This window comes from Topomyia yanbarensis, chromosome 3, assembly GCF_030247195.1.
Source record: "Topomyia yanbarensis strain Yona2022 chromosome 3, ASM3024719v1, whole genome shotgun sequence".
Lineage (NCBI taxonomy): Eukaryota > Metazoa > Arthropoda > Insecta > Diptera > Culicidae > Topomyia > Topomyia yanbarensis.
In genome coordinates, this window is record NC_080672.1 from 103,617,171 (window position 1) to 103,640,543 (window position 23,373).

The following is a 23,373-nucleotide window of genomic DNA, read 5'->3' on the forward strand; positions in this document are numbered from 1 at the left end:
ATGAATGTCGAACAAAATTCGTCACTAAAGACTCCACCTTCCCGTCTAAAATCTAACACACTGAACTTGGTCCGACCACATCCGATCTTCTTTCATATCAAAACAATCCCTGACAAATATCTCGAAATTCATGCCCAGATATGTTCACAATTGTGCGATTCCTTTTAAAGTAAGCAAATGACTTTACTGGAAACATGGCTTTTATGAATTAACTATAGCGTCTACATGCCCGCTCACAAAGTTGAGATCGATGGTGCGATCATCGACTAGATTTTGGACCTACTGAAGCACGGGGTTCGCTGCTTCAAGAACCACTTGTAACCGAAAATTTTGAATGACAATCACACTGGACGGGACAAAATGGCATATCGGATAACCTTTGGCGCAACTGCTTTGCGTCTGATTACGTCTTCTTCAATACAAATCGTCTGCCTGTTCGGCTGTTTGTACCGCACGTCACGCATGGCAGTATTGCACTAATCACAATCAAATGGATCTTTGTAGAAATAGGGTTCGGTATGACTGTTGTGCGAGAATTAAAATGATTTATTACCACTATTGCTCCCTTGGTTCAGGAAGAGTTTGATTCTGATAATTTCCATGTGGGGACATATTTTACTATCCCTAAAAACTAAAGCCAGATGAGATTCCTGCTAATGGCTTAAATTTTAAATCTTGAGATTCCGCCAAATATACAATTTAGTGGAAGTTCTCACACAATGACAAAGTAAACAGTTCCTGATCGTAGACATTTGAGATGAAACAAGGAGTTTCCAGCCCTGCCAGGAACACCATCTTCTCATATGACATTTCAACAACAGATTCAACCTTGTGCAGGGCTTGTTGGGCCGTAGTTGGGAATCGGCAACTTTGTGATATTGCGGAACTTTTCTTGGCATCGAGGGGACTTATATTCCCACGGTACAGGATGCACACCAAAATTTTAGGATGAAAACTCAGCAAATGAAAGTGCTGAAAACACAGCAATTTAATTTCAACCATTTGACAGATTCTTTTTGCTAAAAATTCAGCATCTGGGTTGTCAAAATGACAGCACAGTGATCTGCGCTGGATTACTGAAAAGTCGGTGATTGTGCTGTCAATTTGGCAATTAAATTTCAGAACTTTCAGCAAAAAGTGCCTGTCAAATGGTTGAGATTAAATTGCTGAGTTTTCAGCACTTTCATTTGCTGAGTTTTCATCCCAAAATTGTTAGTGTGTGGGGTTGTGTACTCAGTGGAATGATCTAGCTTATTCCACGATTTTTGCTATAGCTTTAATTAGTGGCCTGCTTTTCTGCTCATGACCATCTGTTCCACCTGTGTTTCTATGAAACTAAGAAAAAAGTTCGCAATGATTTGTGCTATTGTTTTAATTTGTAGTTAGCAGTTGAACTGTTCGTATTATACATGGGAATAGCACTTCTATATCCTGGCTTATTTTATAAAACAGATCAAGATTTCAATGCTCCCTGAGGTTAGCGCCATTGGCGGGGGCCAACCCGGCCAACCGCACGGTACGATCCTGTATAAACTTCACACTCACGAAGCGTGTGATGATTTCGCTTTCCTCGCCGCCGCCGGTCTTTCAGCATCATCATTGACGTATTTTGTTTTGTGCCATTTTCATTTTCACTGTTATAAATAACTCGTTTGGGAATTAATCCTTACTAGAAAAAAAAAATTGCGGGAGAGCATCAAGACTAAAACCGACAAACATTTACTAGTTAAAAATGGCTCTTTACACTCTAGGCTAGGCCATAACAACACATGATTACTAGTTCTTCGAATGAGCTATATAAACTTCTCATCATTGCAGCAGCGATCATAAGTGGGACGCCATGGACTCGGTGGTATTTGTTTTTTAATGTCGTTTTCGCTTGAACAAGAAACAAACTCAATTTCGGACCTAACTGCTGTCGAACCGTTTGTTTGAAGCCAGTTTCGAACCTAGGTTATGCGCCACTGAACTGAAAACCGGGTTGGGTTCTAATCTGAAATATATTTCAGGTTTGCTCACACCACCGCTGTTTTGCGAGAACCCAACTCAGTTCCATTAAAAACGTTTGTTTGAAGTAACTAACCTGGCTTAGTTTCTAGGTTCCCAATCGAAAACGACATAAGTTATCTCCGCACTCGATGACCCAGGAGGTATAGCAATGGGATTCTATATTGAATTATGAAAATATGAGATTGGTCGAACACTGACGAATCATTTGGGAGCTTCTCACACACAGTTCGAGAGCAGAAAAACAGTTGCATTAACGCTCCTGAGGATTTGTTTTGGGTGTACGGAGAAATCTACTGCGTAATCAATACGTTCTGGGTAGAAGAAGAAATTTCTCTGAATTGGTTAGATTCTCTCATATGCCTTTTCTACAAAAAAGCCATAAACTCGACCCTAATAACTATCGAGACAAAACAATACTGTCTAAGTGTAAGGTACATTCCCGTGTTCTTTGTAGCATACTGCGCTCATTGACTAAAGCTTTTGTCAGCGGATACAATACCGGATTTGGTGACGGTGATCAACGATGCACCAGATATTCACCTTGCAAAAACAACTGCACAACATCTGGAACAACATGCGATTGCACCATCTATTTGTGGATTTCAAAGCGGCGCAGGATTCCGTAAAACATAACGAACTGTGGCAGATAGTGCTTGAACGTGGCTTTTTGACAAATCTGATAGGCTGATTCGCATGACGCGTTGAAAATGCTGGAAATAAATCTAACACATTCGTGAGGTTAGATGGATTTAAGAAACATCGAGAAACATCGTAGATTAAGCTTTAAGCTGTGACCAGTGGCAGAATGCTTGTGGCTTCTACGACGATGAAACGCAAACTGGGAAATTTATCCTATAGGCAGTTAGTTTTGCCTATCTCAGACGTGGCTGCTTTTACAAAATCATTTTGATCATAATTTATGGAAATTGTCAACAACTAATGCCACCAGTGAAGAAGCTGCCACCAAGGATGGAGTGTTCACATTCATGACCCGCAAGGGCAAGAAGCCAGGAGGAACATCTGATCGCGAGTATCAAGGCAGTTATTACGATGATGATACGGACGTAAACAACAACGAGAGAGACATGGATAACCCTGAAGTTGGCGAGAGAAGGAACAACTTTTCGACGCGAAAAAAGATCTCCGCTTGCAATAGAGAGTTGCGCGCACGGGATGCTACATGCTCAAAATAGAACTTATTGTGATTTATATTTTTACATATTTTTTAAATACAGTAAGATTCCGTTTTTGGCACGTTCCGTTTTTGGCATGCTCCCTTTTTGGCACACTCCGATTTTGGCAACAAATGGGTTCCGTTTTTAGCAACATTTTTGTTGGTCATAACAAGTCTTTTAGAAATGTGCAAAAGATATTTTTTGTATCAATTTATATCACATTTGACTTCATTTCCAAACATGGGAGTCATATTAACCCTCAAAGGCGCAAATCATTTTTTTTTTAATATTGTGAAAATTGTCTCATAGCTTCAATACATTACTATGATAATTTTGAGATGTTTTTCGCAACGTTGTTTTAAAATAGTGTTATGTATTTAAGGGTTACCTATATTTTACACTATATGTGTTTTATTTAATCATTACAATAAGTGTAGAGATGCATTATTTATGCAGGGGAATGTGTTCGGTTGTCGGAACACTTTTGTTTTTGGCTCACAACATTACTCCAATTAAACAATATATGGGAATAAGCATACCAATAGAAAGCTAGAAGCCTTAGCTAATAACTTATTGAAGAATTTAATTTCATTTGTCAACTTAAAAAATGTTATTAACAATTTAGTAAAATGATTACTGTTTACCATTTTTAAAAATGTGGTCGGTTGTCGGCACCATAAAAAAATTTACTAAAAATGGAAAAATATGAATGATGATCATCACGATTCAAAGGGAAAAGGAAATTTATTCAGTTCAATATCCATCAAAGGCATTATGAACATCATTCTTCATCAGAACCATAATATGCGTATGTGAAAAACTAGTGCGAATATTACGCACTGCTAATGCACTGACGGATCGCATTCACTGCCATTGAGTTAGTTTCAGGCACTCTAGTTTTTTACCAAAGCTTCAGACAGATCAGATAGAAGTCAGTTAAAACGGGAGGGGGACTACAGGCTAACCCCGAGCCCCCTCCCCCACCAAATTATCTGGTCGTGACAATCTGGTATATACGGTGCTACCTAGCGGTGAAAACACGACCAGGTGGGCTTTCTTCATGTAAATGTAAAACGCTAAACCGGAAGTCGCCTTCCTGGTTTTCAGAATGGTGCCAAAGATCGATCTCTGGTATCTATTCGTAAAGCCCTTTCCATAATACCCATATTGATTAGGTTATTGAGAGCATTTGCCACAAAAAATTGGGTGCCAACAACCGATTTTAGTAACCTTTTTGAAAACTGATCAAAAGAAAACTTGTGGCGAGCATTTCGGCGCCATTCAACGTTGAATCACAAAATAGAATAAATTCACATCGTAAATATTCAATACGCATACTTTTTCGATCGATTTACTTCTTTCTGTAACACTAAGCAAATCATAAAAAAAACTTTTGAGTAGAGTTTCACTTGTTCAAAAAATATATTGGTTGTAGAACAGAACATTCGAGTCTGCTTCAGCAATCGGCACAAAAAGATCGCGCTAATATATAACACAAATAATATTTATCAGAATGTCCATATCTGGTTTCTGTCAAAAGCTACATATGGGTACCGACAACCGACCAGTGCCGGCAACCGACGACTGTCCCCTGTAATATGGACAAGTTGCAAGTGATTTTTAGAACAAAAATGGTTTTCTTCACATCTAAATATCTTCAAGCATTGCTGTTCGATTTTCAATTCATCAATTCCATTTGAAAGATCAACGATGGGTTAGTTATGGAGAAGCAAAAAAATTTATTAATTTTTAAAAAGTGTGATTTAAATAAGATTACTTTATAAATTACTTGATAAATTTATTCTCAGTTCGAAATATTATATTTGAATTCGAAAACAAGATAATATTGGCATATATTTTAGTTTACTCAAAAATTCTCTAGTGAAGTAGGAACTATTTAACTTGAATTATGCCCCACTTTTTTCTCTTCGTGTTTATAAAGTTAAAGGTTTTTACTAGTCACAAACAAAATTCCTGCTGCCGCTTCATGGGTTATTACAAATTTTGTGGAACATATATTTTTTTATATTTTTGATGAAAACAACCTTAAAATGTCATGATAACATTTATCACTCTTTTAAGCATTTTTATTATTGTATATTTTCGAAGATTTAGGAATAAAACATTTATTTCTAGATATATTTTTCATAAACAAATGTTAAAATTCATTTTCTCGAGTATTTTTTTAAATGCCATGTAGCGCCATCTACATAGGTTATAAAGTATAAATGTCTTAAGTACATGTGTTAGAAATATCAAAACAAACAACTTTGCCGAAGAAAGTTTTATGATAGAACACCTATATCAAAAGATAGAACTGATCTAGATTAGTTTCTACTTATCTAGATTAAAACCAAAGTTGTCAAAATAATGATCATTTCCATCTAAGATGCTTAGCTAAAGACACTAATCCTCCAGGATATATACTCAGGGCGGTAGAGGTTTTGAGCGTCGAAAGCTTACCCCACTGTACGATGTCTGAATTTGATAAAATCATGAATAAAATTGAATTTGCTTATTTTTTCTTTCATCTTATTTCATTTCACATATGATTAAAAATCCTTGAAACATTAAAATTAAAAAATTAAGGTTCCATTTTTGGCACGGTTCCGGTTTTGGCAACTGAAAAAAATAAAATTGTTGCCAAAAACGGAATCCTACTGTATATAAAAGACCCATGGCTCCTCTAAGCTAACTCAAATAAACGAATTAAAAAAAACGTTAAATAAAAATCCTGACTAAAACATGCTACTGTTACTAATCATCCGCTGAATTTAATTTTCGAATGAGCTAGTCAGCATTCCTAGGCTTTTATCAGCAGAAATTTAACGAAAAACTATATACTTTTATTGACAGATGTTTACATATAATTTATGCCAAGAACTTGGTAATAAAATCGTTTTATTGAATTGGTTACCGAACAGGATACTATTCAAACTCCCAGGTAAATTTTACTGAACCCGGCGAATGAAACTGAATGTGTAAATTTAGTCGTTGGAAAGAGATACAAGCAGAATTTTAATAATATGATCAAAGTTAAAAATAATCGAAGCTTTTTTTGGCCGGCTGAAAATGAACCTGATGCGACTCGTGGTGAATAGAAAAATATTCATTCAAAAATCCATGTTATTCATTCAGTTGAATATCGTACAATAATATTCATTTTCCTAATTATCTAGGCAAATGTTTTCAAATGCCGGTACAGCAACATAAACAACAATTATCATCGTTTACATTGTTTACATTGCTGCACCTTCGCTTCGTGTAATAATCGGAGACGAATGAAAATCTGCATAGATGAATGAGCGATTTGTTCGTTTGACATTTTCAGCTGCGTCACTGAATATTGAAAATGAATGCGGCTGAAAATGATCAATTTTCATTCAATGAATTTGAATATTTGTAACTCTGAATGTGATACGCCAGCGAGTAGTCCTACGTCAACACCGCGGTTATGTCCCAGACATTACCCACCCCTCGTTTTAAAAAATTGGAGAAGACACTTTTATTTTCGTGATATAAAATATTATTTTTATTATTTTATTTTTATTTTAAGTTACTTGCACTGAAACATTGAGATTTTGTAGCGAAGTTTTGAACGCGGAAACGTGACATTCGACTGAAGTGGCATTTACGTTACTTTTGCATCAATATGCCTCCAAATCTTTACTCGAACAAATAATTAATACACACAAAAATATTGTATAGGTACCTGAAAAACCAACGATCAATTAAACTATGAATGCTTTAGGCATTCCCACCGATTTGAATAGTAGAAAGATATTACCGACACACAAAGAAAAAATCGTGTAAGTTTACATCTCCTGACCCTGACAGATACGAACATCAAAAATGACATACTTTTAAGTTTGATTTTAATTTTGCATGACGTTGAATTTCGCAAATCACGTAATTTTACTCCACATATAGCGTTTGTTCGGAATGGAAGTAAGTGTAATTTTATGTCATTGCGCATGTAATGTATATGTTTCATGTAAAATTAAACGGAGAACGGTTATATTTCGTCATTTCGTGAAATACGGTTTGTTAAATTCTATCATGCTTGCAATTACGTCAACGATAAAATTCATATGTTTTTTGGTGTGGAATTCATGAACATATTTAGAAGCATATGTATGCAGAAGTAACGTAAACGCCACTTGGTCGAATTTAACGTTTCCGACATCAAAGCATCGTTACAAAAATCTGTATTATTTTATAAATAAAAAATTTACTCTGAAGTAATCACCAAGTGAATACGTACATACATCAGCAGGTCAGGAATGTAGCTAGTAACTGTCGTTGTGTTGTTTTCGGTTCAACCAGCAAAATCCTCATCTGAACCATAGACTATATACCCAATAATGTTCGATAATTATATATTTTTAATCTTTTCCGGCGATGGAATTATCGCCTAAAAACTTTTAATTTCTTTAATAAAAAAAATCAGTTTCGCAGCTTCAGCGGTTAAGTCTTTTTAGATATTCTATTCTCAAGTATCCTTCCCTCACACTTCTGCTACCCACGAACTCAAACAACTGCTTTGAAAGAACCTCGATAAACTAATCGAAACGAAAAATGATCCTCCAGGAATAGCATTACCGTGAATGGGAAAAGTTATTCTCGGAGAAGTTATATATAACAGTTTGATCTAAATTGTATCTAGCAAATCACGGTCACTATCGATACCTGAACTGTGGCGAAACCGGCACCGCTTGCTAAAAATAAGCGAGCTAATTCTATAAATAAACAAACGAAGCCGAATTGAAGGGAATTAGATCACGGCCGTTTCATTCGCTACGTGTTTCCGAACGCAATTTCCCCTGCGAAGGACAGAAATCAAACGGAACTAATTTGAAATGAAGGTTGCCTCTTGGAATCCTAAATTTGGCTGCTTTACAATCGATCCCGAATAAATTCCATTAGGATAATGAGAAGCTTTACAAGGTTGCGAGAGTAGCGAATAATATAACCGTCCGAACGTAAAGTGCAATGTTTAGTTGGGTGTAGACAGCGCGAACGTGTACCGAATAGGAAAAAGTGGGACAATGTTGTTCGACTATAAAATATGATTCGGAAAAGGGCAATGTAAGGAGCACGATTTGCCACTTTTTCCATCTAACGGCATTCGAACGAAGAGAATTAAATTGTCGGTTCTTGATCGGGAACTTTATGTGATAAATTTTGAAAAGTCTGCAAATGTAATATGATAATGAAAAATATGAGGTTCATCTTTCGATGATACCAATTTTCTAAAAAGTCATTGCAGCTCCACTAACTCTTTCAACAAAGTTAATAATTTTTAACGTGTACCTAGAATGAGATCGATCCAGTATTCCTTTAAAAGTGTCAAAAAGGATTTCACCAGTTACGAAATATAATCCTGATTGCAGCAATTCTCACATCTAGACAAACATATACATTCATTCATTCACTCCCTCAGTGACTAGTTCCAGTGCCATAGAGCGGCGCGAAAAAGAAAAAAGGATGGAAGTATTTTTTTCTCTAAAAGGCTCTCGTTTCCTGTCGCTTCTCCCGGATCATTTCCCCATCCCTCGGCACTATCCGCGAACTGGTATGAATGTGAAAATGTGACGGCAAAATTATGCTGTAAAATGCAGCTCTGAGTCGAATGCTTAGGTAACCGGCAGCTCTTCCGCTGCCATGAATTACCTACATATTTCTACGGTGTATGTTGAATAGGAAAGAGTAATATAATCGAACCTCGCTGAACGGACGAGGAGAGGGGGTGATCCTGTTCGCACTAGAATTTTCGCTTGGAGGAATTTAATATTACACGTCAGAATATATAGATTGAAATGTTTAACGAGATTTTCTTCACTACTAGGAATAATGGGATGAAGGATATTTGATTTCATTACTAACAAAAAATAACTAGCATTCGTAACTGGAGGAATATACACTTAGAAAAAAATCAGTATTATCTATAACGCATAGAATACCGCAACGGATTTATCATCTGATTATAGAATATCATATTTATTAATCGTGGGATTCAAAGGATGATCATGTCACTAATGCTTTTTTGGCGTTTGCTATATGCAATTATAAGTCAACGTGTTTGGTAGCTTCTAGTTGCTACACAATAAGTGCCGGTGATAAAATGTGCAATGCTCTGATCGACCATGGTTGGAGTTGCACAAATTAATCTTCAGCATAACGTGCTGCAACTATGGATCCATCCCGCCTTTTGCAGGAAGGAAAAGCTTCTATAGGTTCAAGAACCGTATTTCTATAAAGAAAACTTCTATGTTGGAAAGCTTCTTAACCCCGTCTTCGTAGGTTACAACAAAATGGTATGACAAATCCACGTGAAATTCTGGCTTCCAGTCCGCTTACTTTATGACATCGCTAGAAACAAGACAAAGGACTGCCGGATCTGCGTACCGGATTATAAAGTTGAGTTCAATGGTGTAGTCGCTGATTTGAGTCTGCAATGCGTGGGCTTTGCTAGATAATGTCGTTGGCTCTTTCAAATACTCCCTGTTGCAGTCAGTAAAGACCTTGAATTACAAGTGTTTGCATTCAGTAACACAGTGACATACGACAGGACAAGAACATATATCCGTTCCGACACGTATCAGGTAACTTTTGCCAAATTAAGTTTTTTTTGACAAGGTTCTTCTACCAGCTTACAAGCAATGGGGTCATAAAACTAGCCACCCAAGCTTCTATGCTATATTTCTCTTTTGTAGAGAAAATTTTTGATAAAAACTATTGTTTAAAACCATCTTTTCTCGTGAAGGGCACAAAATCTATAACTAAAATACTTATGGAATTTGCGTTTCGATACCGTCTCATCAGAATCCGACACTAACTTAGTGGCAGGATTAAGCTACTGGCGGATTGACGTTAGCTCCAAAAAACGAAAACACTATTTGTGTTTCTGAGCTAGTCATGCGTGATCCCGTAAGTTTTCACACAAGTTTTTCTCCACTAATGAGAAATATAGCATAGTGTATATTGCATTGACTTGCTAAGCCAAAACAAATTTCGATTTCATTAATTCTCATCAGCTTAGTCAGAATTTATTTTCTTGCGAGATATTACGCATGACTAGGAGTTTGCTCAGAATCTCAAATAGTGTTTTCGTTTTTTGAAGCTAGTGTCAATCCGGCGCTAGTTTAGTCCTGTCACTAAGTTAGTGTTGGATTCTGATGAGACAACGTCGAAATGGCACGAATGATGCAACTAACAATTACGCTTTGAACAACGCTTCACACTATTCATGTATGCTTCACGATGCTAAGCATGTCAACACTTAACCTAAACTGATTACTACAGAGCAAATGGCGGCTTTGGTTGGAGAATGAAAAACCATCGATTCGATATGAAGATATTCAGTTTTGTCATGAAAATTCCACCAACTTGAAAGTTAGTAATTGGGGAAAGCTTTGAATTTGATTGTTGGTTGCGGTAGATTCATCTAAAATTTGGCACATGAAAATGCAAATTATCATCAAAGGTTGTAACTAATATAATAAAAATCATTCAGGAATTCCACGAAGATTCATCCGAAAATCGTGAACGAACATCTTCAATTCCTATGAAACTATATACACGTCACCAACATGGAAGATTTAACATTTTTCATAGTCAATATGGACATTTTTACTCATGAGCGATTTTTGAAAAGGGCGTAGAAGGTTTTGCGTGTATCATTTTCAAAAACATGTTGAATTACCGTATTTTGTACAACAAAAATATCTGAGAACGAGTTACAGGAAATGAATATTTTTGCACGAAAAAAATTATTCTGTAAAACAATTGTCATTTTGCGCAAAATAAAAATTTATGTTAAAAATTTAAAATGAAAAAAAATCCTGTTTTGAAGTTTTTCATATTTTGTTAACCAAAAACCAAAGAGAAAAGAAACCTTTTTAAATGCGATTGCATGATGTAGACTTTAGCAGTAGAAAAGTTTTTCGAACTTTGTACCTGTTTTTAAAATTCATGCCAATAAACAGATAAAACCGTAATTTTATTGCAGAATGTTATTCTAAATGTCATTTAAAATCAAAATCTTCGGAAATGCGATTGTTTTTGAGATATTTGAAATTTGGTTTCAACGAAAACAATTAATTCGTGAAGCCCTTTGTAAAAGTTATTCGCGTTTTTCCACCATGAACTATCAAAAATCAAATGTTTATCGTTCCAGAGATGCAAAAAAAAACTTTTTTTAGTGCATTTGGGTCTTGGAAAAGCTGCCTTGCCAATTAATATGAAATTTACTAATCATATACAGGGTGTTTGCTTCATGGTTAAGAACCTCTCGAGGGATGATTGACTGTCATATTTGGTGAAAAAATCGTTCTACACATACCTCCAAATCTCAACCGTTACTAAGTTATTGAATTTTTTGTGTTATAAACTTAGTTGTCTTAAAATAGCTCTCACTCAAAAAATGTACTTTGTATTTCAAATCTTTTGGATCCATTGGATAGGTGAGAAAATTTTCCATTGAAAAATGTCCTCAAATGTTTCAGCTAATGAGGTTAACCCTTTCATGACCAACTTTTTTCTAGTGCATGTAGGGTTACAACATTATTTTTCCTCGAAAACGGTGAGGTCAAAAAACTCGAAAAACCTTTTTTCGAGCTTTCCTTGCAGTGCTAGAAGCTGCTCTATTTTCACCTTCCAATGCTCACTACAATTCTCCTAGAATATTTACAATAGTCCAACTGCGTGGAAAACGTAGACAACATAACGAAGGTATATGAAAAATTCATTTTCCGTCGTCAACGTAAACGGTCCCCGGCAGCACTGCTCCATCGGAGTTCAATCAGACTAATTGCAATAACTTCAGTTCTAGTGCTGATCCTTGTAGCTGTTAATACTCAAATGAAAGCCAATAGTCACATTTATTAGCTTTACTTGTTTTAGTGAGCAAATCTTGCTTCAATCAAAAGTTATAGCTGTTTAAAAACGTTGTTGTCCACAAACAACATGGGCATGAATGGGTTAAGTAACCTTTTCACAGTAATTTATTTAAAATTTAACAATTTCGTCGATTTTTCGTTCATTTCGCGAAAATCTTAATAGTTACCATCATCATTTTAATAATTTTTAGTCTTGAAGAGTTGCATAATTTGTTTCTTGACATGATACACTTATCTTTTCTTGTTTTCATGTGTTTGGGTTATTGAACTTGGATATTTTGATCTCATATTCACTTATACTAGCTCTTATTGAAAGTACCTTTTCTTTTTTTTATTTGAAAGCCAGGAAAATTTTGCATAGAAAAAGGTATAAATACCTTTCAGTTAAGTGAATTTAGCATTCTTTTAGAAGTTAACTAGCTTAAAGCATCATTATTATCATGGAATTAATGCATCTCAGCAAGTTCTACAAGTCTTTCTTTAGCTCCATTCAATTATCTCTATTAGTTTCGAAGCAAAATCATTTTTATCTCCTTGTTTCATATGCAAAAACAACGATTTCGAATCCATAAAATTTGTGATGAACTCATGCTGTGTTAACTATTAAATTGCAGCGAAATGAAAAGCGATAGGGATAAAGTTTCAAATAACAAGTTGTATAGAATATTAAGGGGCACCAAATGAACAATAGTGATGATAAATTTAGTTGATTAATAATTAGAATTATAACAAAACTCTCCAAAAACGCTAAGTTATTTTACTAGTAAAAAGTCATTTAGTACACTTATCTAAAAGATATCTGTAAATACATCGAAAGGAATTTTCTCAACTTTCCAATGAAGCACTGGTAAAAACGATATAAAGCATATTTTTTAGTTTAGAGTCTTTTAAGCACTTGCAGGTCGATTACAGGAAAATTTTAGAAGTGAAATTACAAGGAAACAGGAAGAGATAGGAATATCATGTTGAAGGACAAGTTATAAATTGTCCTCATCTCCCATCTTTTGGATAATAGATATTGCTATAATCATAATTCATTATTTTGAGAAAATTAACAAAAACCTCATCAAAAACACCAACTTTGAACTACTTTACAACTAAAAGGTTATTAAAAACTAATTAACTGAAAGATATGAGAACACCATTCAATAGAAAATTTTCTCGCCTTTCCAATGGAACTAAAAGATTTAAAATACAGGGTATACTTTTCGAGTTATAGGTATTTTAAGATAAATAAGTTTTTTACACAAAAAGATCAATAGCTCTGTAACGGTTGAGGTTTGATGGTATGTGTAGAACGATTTTTTCTCCAAATATGACAGTCAATCACCCCTCGAGGCATTCTAAATCATGAACCAACACCCTGTATAAAGTTATCGCTAGAAAACTTTTTTACTGTTTCCTTCATTCAATATGTTGTTTGTTTACAAAATACAAAAAGTTAAAAAAGGGTACGTCGTGTAATTTGAACACAAATTTTAGTTTTTGTGAAAAATGGCACATTTTTTCAGGGTACATATATTTTTCGTGGAGAAGAATTCATTCTCTGTAACTTTTTCCTGGATAGTTTTGCTGTATGAAATACGGGAATCGAAAAAAAAACTGTTTCGAAAGTGATGCAAGTGCAATGTTTAAGCCCTTCTGAAAAATTGCTCTTGTATGTATCGAAATGTTGTGATTGTCAGAGAATCGGCGATGATCATATTTTAATATTCCGAGTTCTATCAAATTGTTGATGTAAACGTATGATGATCACGCACAAAATGCATACATTATGGACTACATTATGAATGTGGAAGCGTATTTTATGATTCTTTGTACTGTTTCACGAGCATGGATGATGAATTGTGACTAATATACTAGCAATCATGAACCAATTCATTAGGCATGAATACTCCATGATGGGTATTGAGAGTTTTGTGAATTTTTTTCATTTAGATTATAGAGGTTCTCACCTTAAGGTCATTTGCCTCTTCGGGTTAGAAAAATCTCTTATGGAAAATTTCTAACCCTATGTGCGGGGTCGGGACTCGAACCCAGGTGCGCTGCGTACAAGGCAATCGATTCATCAACTACGCTACGCCTACCCCAGTTTTGTGAATTATTTCACTAGAAAATATCGAAACTTTTTAGATTTCTTCAACATTTCACAACCACGAAAACTGATAATGCAAGATGCAATAAATCATGAATCATATACTAGGACCGTACGCAATGATTTTAAATTTATGATAGAAAGATGAAAGACCACTTTGTTTTCAGTAATGAACGACCACTTTGTTTTCAGTAATGAGAGATGGCGTTTGGTCACGGGTTTCTTACAATAATATTTTATTGCGTCTATCACCAACGTTTCCAAGGATATGCCTTCATCTTGAGCTTGAGCTTGTGCGACCACCCCTGGCTGTTACTCCGTTATCGATCTGGACTAGCTGCAGTTGCACTGAGAATAAGTAGATAGTTATGCTTGGGAGTAGCGAAACATCTTTCAATGTGCAACTCCTGGTAATCCTAAAGTATTGATCAATACCGGCGCCGGCCAGGCCCGAACGTAGATTGCGGAAGGAAAGGGAAGGAATGGATAGTCCGATACTTGCTTTTGCTAGAGGCCGTATATACTACTGCGCACTCCACAAGTATTACGGGAGGAGGATATTTTTGTTTGTAAGAGTATAGAAATTGGATCACTTCTTCTTTACCGACGCCAGAGAGGTGACTTCACTATCTGGACTAAATATCGATCCACCAAACTCATAGACCGGCGACCAACGGCTTTACTTCCATTCCGAAGGAAGACGTGACCACAGATTATGATATAACCTCAGAAAAATCTCAACGACCTCGGCTGGAATTAAACCCAGGCAAATTGGAATGAGTGGTGGTCACGCTTTTCACTCAACCACCGGCACCGTCGCAAGGTCTATGCCTCCTCTTCAGGGCAAAAAACACGAAGAATATTATCTTAGTTGTTCGTGTTTTTTGCCCTGAAGATGAAGGCATAAACCTTGGAAACGTTGGTGATAGACGCAATAAAATATTATTGTAAGAAACCCGTGACCAAACGCCATTTCTCATTACTTTAAATTTATGGATACAATCACATGTCAACATTAGGTTCATATAAATAAGGACATTTCCAAAAATAGAAGAGTTACACTCTACGCTCAGAAACACAAATAGTGTTTTCGTTTTTTGGGGCTAGCGTCAATCTGGCGCTAGCTTAGCCCTGTCACTAAGTTAGCGTCGGATTCTGAAGAGATTACGTTGAAACGCAAATTCCATAATTAAAATAAAAGAGTTATGCAGCGTAACGCGAAAGAAAATTGTAACCCAGCATGGTAAAAATTTAGTACTACGAGGAAAAATACCTATCCTTGCCAACTCTCTCCGTAGAGTGTACTTGTTTTACAACATTATGCTCACCCCTGTTTTGTACCGTTCACGTTTAGTTGTAAATTTTTGTTCATTTTCACGTTGGTAGGCGGTGTAGATAGGTGTAGTAAGCTTTGTTGTACAATTGTATATAAACAACCAACGGCTTAGGTAGGGGAACATGGGGAGACTTGACCAAGCGCAAGATTCTATTTTTGGCTATGACGTCTTCTATTCGGTTCTTAAATTTTTTTCTAAAATATTTTTATACTTGTTTCGACCCCTTAAGGTAATTTTAAAAGTTTAGAATGAAAAATAAATTTGCACTAAATTATGTAATTTTTTATCGAACCTAGTACGGACATATCTACTAGACTACTAATTACTATTAAAGTACTTATATATCATATTATACCTTATGAAGCAGTGAAATGATTTTTCATAAATGGGAACATTGGAATAGTTATTACTATAATTTGCACGAGATTGAACCCAATAACTAATGCTAGGGAAACTTGACCAAGATATTATGGGGAGACTTGACCAAGTGGCATAAAGCTGAAGAAAGATACAAAATCACTGATATTTACTATGCTTTGGTATCTACTGTTAATGTTGATCATACCACAGAAAAATCCCACCTCAAACATCAGTCTACACATTTTAGTATTAGTAAACAAAGTTAGCAGTAATATGATTGATTTAGTGACGTGTGAACATGCCATGTATACTTATAAGCAGTACAGTTAATCCTTAAAAAGAAATGCATTAAAAAATCGAGTATTTTTAAATGCAACCCTTCGATATTTTTTACTGCTACCTATTGATCTCGACGATATGGAAAATAAATAATTACAGAATGTTTTATTTCACTATTTTTTGTTATAATTTTTCGAAATTCTCTTGGTCAAGTCTCCCCGCAGTGAAACGATCACAGAAAAACTTTTATAACTTTTGAAAAATTAAATAAAAAATTCTGCAAAAAATCATGACAACGCACAATAACTTTGCACATCATATCTCAATGCCTTTTGAGGGATTGAAGGCTTTTTAGAGATTTATGCCAGTTTAGCTTAAAACCTGGTTAAGTCTCCCCATGTTCCCCTACATCACCGCTCTCCTCTCGCGGTAAAAGTGTACTGTACCATAGCGATGACAGCTATGCAGCGGTGCGGTTTTCGGATGTTTATTGTTTTAGTCAAGTGTGGAAGGCAGCCATCGAAAAAAGTAGATAGTGACAGACCACGGTGAAGAAAAGACGTTCTCGATACGCAGTTTTGGGACAGTTGACCGTCACAGCAACAATTTTGTCAAGTGCGCGGATGTGATCCATTAGAAATGCCAGTTCGTGGTTTGGCGCTCGTAAGACTTGTGGTGCCCGATCACTGCCAGGGGAAGTTAAGTGCAAAGGACTTTTCACTTCCCAGGCCGTTCACCGTTAGGGATCCGATGCACCCGTCTGTAGAGAATAAATCTCCTCTACAACTATCAGTCAAGGAGAGAAAAGCAGGGAGGACAACGGCTCCATCTGGATGGAAAGAACACTGCGGTGTTTTCCGGGATTCCTTGCGGGAAGCAAGGGAATCCGATGATTTGCCTTTTACGTTGCTACGGAGGTTCCAACAAAAGAGCCATGATCACCTCCCTAGCTAATTGTCAGGGACCGCTGCCGGAGCTGCAAACAGAGCCGACCGAGGAGAAATTGGCCGTTGTAGATCCGGCCAGCCGGAAGAAACCAAACGTACTTCCGCCAGCAGTAATAGAACAATAGCATCCAGCGACAGCAGTAGTTAACAGCGGAGGAGAGTAGAAGTGAAGAATAAAATGTAAAAAATGAATGTTTATTTGTATTCCATCTTGTTTATGTACGAAAATCCGAAATTCTGGTAGCTACACTTAAGCCGCCCTGACAAATAGGGTCCGCCGGGAAAACAAGACCCTAAATATTGGGAAAGCCGCTACTTACAAAATTGAATAGAATGACATAAATATCAACATTATCAGAAAGGAAAGATGGGCTTCTTAACTCAGCTTATCTAAGTTCCAATCCAGTAAACGATGAACCTGTTGGAAATTTTGATGAAAATGTGATTCGTTATGAATTTTGTTTGTTTTTTTTCAATTTTCACCGAAATTACAATGTGTTGAGTATGTGTTAGTGAGAAATCGAATTAAGTATATTTTTAGTTAGCGAATGAAAATTTTTGTGGAGAAATAGAATTTAATATATAACAAAATATTCTGACTTCTTGTAGAACAAAGAGCGAACGTTACAATTCTTCGTTTTGTTCGATGGCATATGTCTGACTTAAATGACCTATAATGTGTGGAGAAAGTTCTACATTTCATTACATTTTATACTATTGCATCATTCTGTTTTAATTACCATTTTTTTTCCTAAAATAGCTCTTAAATTCTAGAGTTTCTGAAGTCCACTCAATTTGTCAACAACCAATAAAGAACAGTCAATTAAACTGAAATCGTATAACAAACAATAATAAACTGCCTTTATTTAAATAATTTACATAACCATAACTATAGTCTTCCAATTTTATAAATTATAGCAGTATGTAGAATACAAAACACTTGCAATAAAACATCAACGAATAATAAAATTTAGGACACGTTACCTGATCGGATCGACCGTAAGTTGTGGACATCTTTGTTTGCAGCAATTTTCACAACTTTTTTTTCGTAAAGCTATATATAACTTTTTAACGCCCGTAGCCCGCGTTATATGCTTGTTGTTCACTAATCCGAATTATCCGACTTCGTTTAATCACGCTATGTGCACTCGAGATAAAGCCAGAAACACACCCACACTACATCGCGCCGAATTGCCCACTCGAAGCGAATCATTGCCTCGATCGTCGCTCACCGGTCAACCACCGCCGGTATACTTCACTTTACTTTTTTCCTTTGAAAGAATCTCACCGGAACCAAAATTCATTCTTAATTTTATCCCTGCTCAAATCACTTCACCGCTTCCGGGGATTTGCTTCGCTTTATCACTTTTATTCTTTCCCTCCCGCATGCTCCCTCCGGCTTCCCTGTTAGCCTTCTTGCTCGTGTAAACTAAATACGATAGATTCCGGTTCCGGTGGCGCGGTAACGGCCCGGCTCACTTCTATTTTCGGCAATCGGCCGCCATAGGCGCTGCCACGCAAGCACAAAACTGAGACCCGATATGGTGATAAATTATCGCACGCCTCCTTCACGAACTTTGCGGCTAAACGGAGAAACGGAGCGACCACCGCATCCACACAAACACTACTATGTGTAGGTATCGCGCAACTAGCTGATGCCGGTTTCACCGAGGCTGCGATGAAATTGCTGGAAAAGAATAATGGCTTTTAATATCGCGCATAGTTTTGCTCGGCGATATTCAAGGGGTTTGATTTAATGCACTCCCGCTTGCGGCGCGGATGGATGGTTGTTTTTTTTTCTTCTATTTCCACCCTCGAGTGATTCGCTGCCGGCGTACGAAGGTCTGCACAATGTTGCTATTCTAAACGAGCAAGGTATTAATAGTTAAGAATGACGATGATTTGAGCGGAAAATACTTCCGCTTGAGCGAAGAATATTGTGGGCTGCTTCCGTGCTTGACGTGCGGCGTTATCGCACCGGTACACCCAGGTTGCATTCAAGCATGACAAGACAGTTTTCCACTTCTTTCGTGGAATGTTTCAAAACACGTGCGAAGTATTGCTAATAATAATGGATTAAAAAACGATGAAGCATTAGGTTGATATACTCCCTGTTGGTATCCCCGTCCGTATCTTGAACTGAAATATTTATAACATAAATACCTCTTTTCCACCCATTAATTCACCCTGTGGGGGAAATTACACTAACAAATAATTGTACATCGATTATTTAGAACATTTATTCAGTATCGAACTTCCCACACGATGTATCATTTTTCCAGCCGGTAACTCTCTTTCGCTCGCTTTTCCCGGCAGTCAACATTACCTGTTACCGTTCCCAACTAGCATACAATCCACTAAGTACGCCGTCGTGTATATTTGTTTGTATATTTAATGCCTCTTTATCATTCTTTTCAAAAATTTACACGTTCGTTTTCCCCGAGACTCCACATCGCATTCTCAATCGCATCGCTCGCCGAAGACTGTTTATCGAGAGAACGTCGTTATTGTGCGTGTGATAAATCGACGGGAGGCTAAAAGGGAATCGGCAGGAGGTTCCCCCATTGATAAACTTTTGCTTGTTTACTCGCTCAAGTGTACGTGAGGCTGGTCCCCCTGGCCTACCTTGTCGGTCATCACAAGAGCTGATTGCTTCATGATGGTGATTTGTGATTTAGTGGCATCGGGGATCAGTCGGGGTGGGGTGTGAACAGAGGATAAACATTATGTCGTTTCAGTGTTCTTCCTAGAGAAGTTTTATGCAGGACAAATTCAAATTGATTTAGAAATAATTTATGGCATGATTTATTTTGTTTTCGACCATTTTCGCATTAAATGCAGAGTAATCATTCTTATTCTGTGTTACTGGATCATTTATTTATACTGTAGGTACACTGTAGAAAATTTGCATGTACGACATTCAAATGACTGTTGTTATCCGAAACGCATTAATTTCTAGAATTGCATTATCCAGAACTCAAAATTTGTTAAAATTTGTAACCCGACCCGTCACGACCGTGGTGACAATAAAAATGTAGCTTTTTTCAAGAGCGTGCAGTATAATTCTCGAATAAATTTTAATCTATCACAACTATCTACTCACGTTCTAGCAAACACTTCAGCATTGGTCTGCTCAGAAAATATATTCAAGCTCCTTATTGAGGACTGTGATGAGGACGCCCACGCTCGCCAAAGGATGTATTCAGCTCTTCCAATAAATATGAAATTTCATTTTCCAATTAAATTTTAAATTATGTACTACTTAACTTAGGTAAATATATTTTTAGGTTAAGTATATATTAACCGATTAATGTCCAAACAAATGAAATTATTTAATAAACTACAATGTTATTAAACTGGCACCAATCTTAAACCAAAAAAAAAATGACTTAGTGCATGTTCCACAGTGTTTTATTTTATTTTCGTGTTTCAATTTAGATCTAGAACAGAAGAAATTACATCCTCACTATAACGTTTTGTTTCTTAATTTTTAAAACCAATTTTGTTTTAAAATTTAAATTGATATACACCACCGTTCTGTTTGTTGCTTAGTCTAAAATACGTTTAGAACTTTGTTTGAAATACATAGAGCTGGACAGATACTCAGACGGGGTAAAATGGGGAAACATAATTTAAGTCCAGTAACGCTTAAGACATGGCATTAATTCTAAACATGAATATTATTTTCGAGAGTTTTCCTACTGGAGCAGTAGAGCTAGATTCTCGGAAGGGCTCCCGTCAGAATCACTCACTACAACAGCAGACGAGACGGGTAATGTCAACCAGTAAAACACTGCTTAAGGCCAATTGCAGCGGGCCGAGATTCTGTGATATTCATTGTACGGTTCAGATATGTGCGGGCGGGGGATTTCGCGAGTGCGTGTATCATCGCGAACGACACAAGCGTTTGCACGTTTACGTGTTCGATCACGAGTGGGTTTGTAGGTTGCGTGTGCTAACGTTTCACGCGTGTATAAATTCTTTTTTATGACGTCTTTTCGAATATTCGCGTGTGTTGTTGTATGATCGCGCACCGACCGTGAATCTGATACTTAATTTTCGGTGTACGGTTCAGATACAAGAAGTTCATATCACAAGTGTTCTCGGTCATGTCGCCATGAAACGAGTTGTCTAGTGGATAGGAGAGCTTTCTGTTTTTAATTGGTCCAATTGAATGCATCGACCTAGATTTCTGGTATCGAGATTGGAGCGACCGATTCATGATCATGCGTGTGCGGGAGATTGTAGCTTCACGCTTGAGAAAGCGTTGGAATGATTATAAGTTCTGTTCATATTATCACCGGAATGTTATCATGTGTGTGTGAGAACGCGGGTGTTTGTTGCATGGTTGATCGCAAAGGGCACAAGCATTTATATTTTATTGTGCTTGTCGCGTGTATAAATTTGCCATTTTATCGCCATAGAACGTTTTGTTTAGTGGATATGAGCGCATCTTTTTGTTTGGTCCACCTGAAGGCTTTGGACCTATGCTACTAGGACTGAGGATAGGGACTTTCGGACGTAACCGATACGTGGTCGTGCGAACACAGGCATTTGAAGTTGCACTTCTGAGGTTGCGTTTGTGAATTTATAAGTTATAAACCGTTCACTTGGGCACTGGGGTGTTATCCTGTTTGCGAGATCGCAGGCATTAGGTGCGTGGATGATCGCGAAGAACTCGAGCGCTTTTATTTTAACGATTTTTTCGCGTGTGCTAGCGTGTATGTAACTTCGCAAGTAAACATTATTTTTATAAGCGTAGTAGCAATTATCTCTAAACTACTAGAAGTACAAAAACAGACTAATGAAGCAGAAGAAGAGAACTTGAAATCGTTTAAATGCCAACAAATGATATTAATTTACCATTAACGACAAATATATTCTGTTATTTTTTCATGCTATGCTGGAGGGGAATGGATGATTCACGCGCGTTGGTAAATTAATCGTACCTTTATATATCCAATCCGATGTTCCCGAATGAATCGAATCGAATGCATGAATTGAACTCCGATAAAAAGTGACCGACGAATCTCAGGACGAATTACTCACTATTCTATCATATACACCCGTCCTGCAACTATTTCCTAACTCATCTGTCATAAATACTCAGACGAACATATACACAAATAGACATACGACTAGCACATAACAATTGTACACTAGTACTGAAAACTATAATTATTACAATACAACACATCTAATAGGGTTCAACTTTTATATTTTTTTAATTCGTCTGCGTACGTTGACGAAGTCGACCGATAAATCGACACACAATAACTCCCACTGTGAACCGTGCTCCCAAACACTGCCATTGAGCTGTTGAACAATGTTTGTAAACACAGCTCACAGAAAAAGTCAATCCACGGTGTCCCGCCAATCGGCTACGCCAGTGTGCACAAGCTGTTGAACGACCGTTGGTTTGGGCTGGTGCAGAGTATGAAAAATCGCAAAATATAAAAAAGGCCTATAAGCTCTCTCGGTCTACTCGATGCACCACTATCGAAGCCATCTTAAAGTAGTTGTCCGTAAGAGATTCTTTGAAACATGCACAAATATGCTTGATGATGTTTGCAAAACTGTCAAACCCGGCAACCTAGGGGAGGGAATTCTAAATATTAATATTAAACTGACAAGAATACCCGCTCAAACTACTACTGGGAGCATAGTTGGAACCTGTGTACATTTTTCGCGACATGTCAAGCCACCCGTACATTCACGTTCTTCTGAAAATGTCTCATGTCTCAAACAGGTTAGCTTCCAAGCCTCGATGGTTGGTCTCGTGACATGTCATAGAATTTAAATGCGTCATCGGTCTTGAGACTGGTCATGAGGATAATTTACCTGTCGCGCGTAAGGCGATACCAGTCACAAAGTTTACGAACCTGTACAAAGATGAACATTTTGTTATGGTTTGCTTGTTTGACCTGTATCTTATTCTTGATCGTTTAAGTACCGTGCAGTGGCAGATAAACGAAATGGTAGACGCTATATAAATTCAATTATTTTGAACTTTTTCAAGTTTTTGATAATAAATGTAGCGAGTTACGAGGAGTTAAAAATCAATAGTTTTAGACATTTCAAACGAAAAAATCGAAAAATTTTCAACTTTTCACAGATAAATATTGTTTGTTATTGCGAGTTAAGAGGTGTTGAAAATCAATAGTTTTGGACATTTTAAACGCACACTGGGAAGTAAATGCGTCAAAATTTGAAAATTTTCATCTCTTCACAGATAAATATTGTTTGTTATTGCGAGTTAAGAGGTGTTGA

The 23,373-nt window shown here is 36.8% G+C and overlaps 1 protein-coding gene across 6 annotated transcripts in view; it reads right to left on the reverse strand.

The window, feature by feature from the left end:
- Positions 1–23,373, reverse strand: part of LOC131690553 (alpha-catulin) — a 504,668-nt gene that overhangs the window by 201,325 nt on the left and 279,970 nt on the right. Inside the window, exon 2 of one of the 6 annotated variants that reach the window (XM_058976424.1) lies at positions 18,088–18,790. The exons of the other annotated variants lie outside the window; for them this stretch is intronic. Within the exon in view, the coding sequence (XP_058832407.1) occupies positions 18,088–18,117 (30 nt within the window). The 5' untranslated portion in view covers positions 18,118–18,790. The remainder of the gene's footprint in view (positions 1–18,087; positions 18,791–23,373) is intronic. 6 annotated transcript variants of the gene reach the window in all.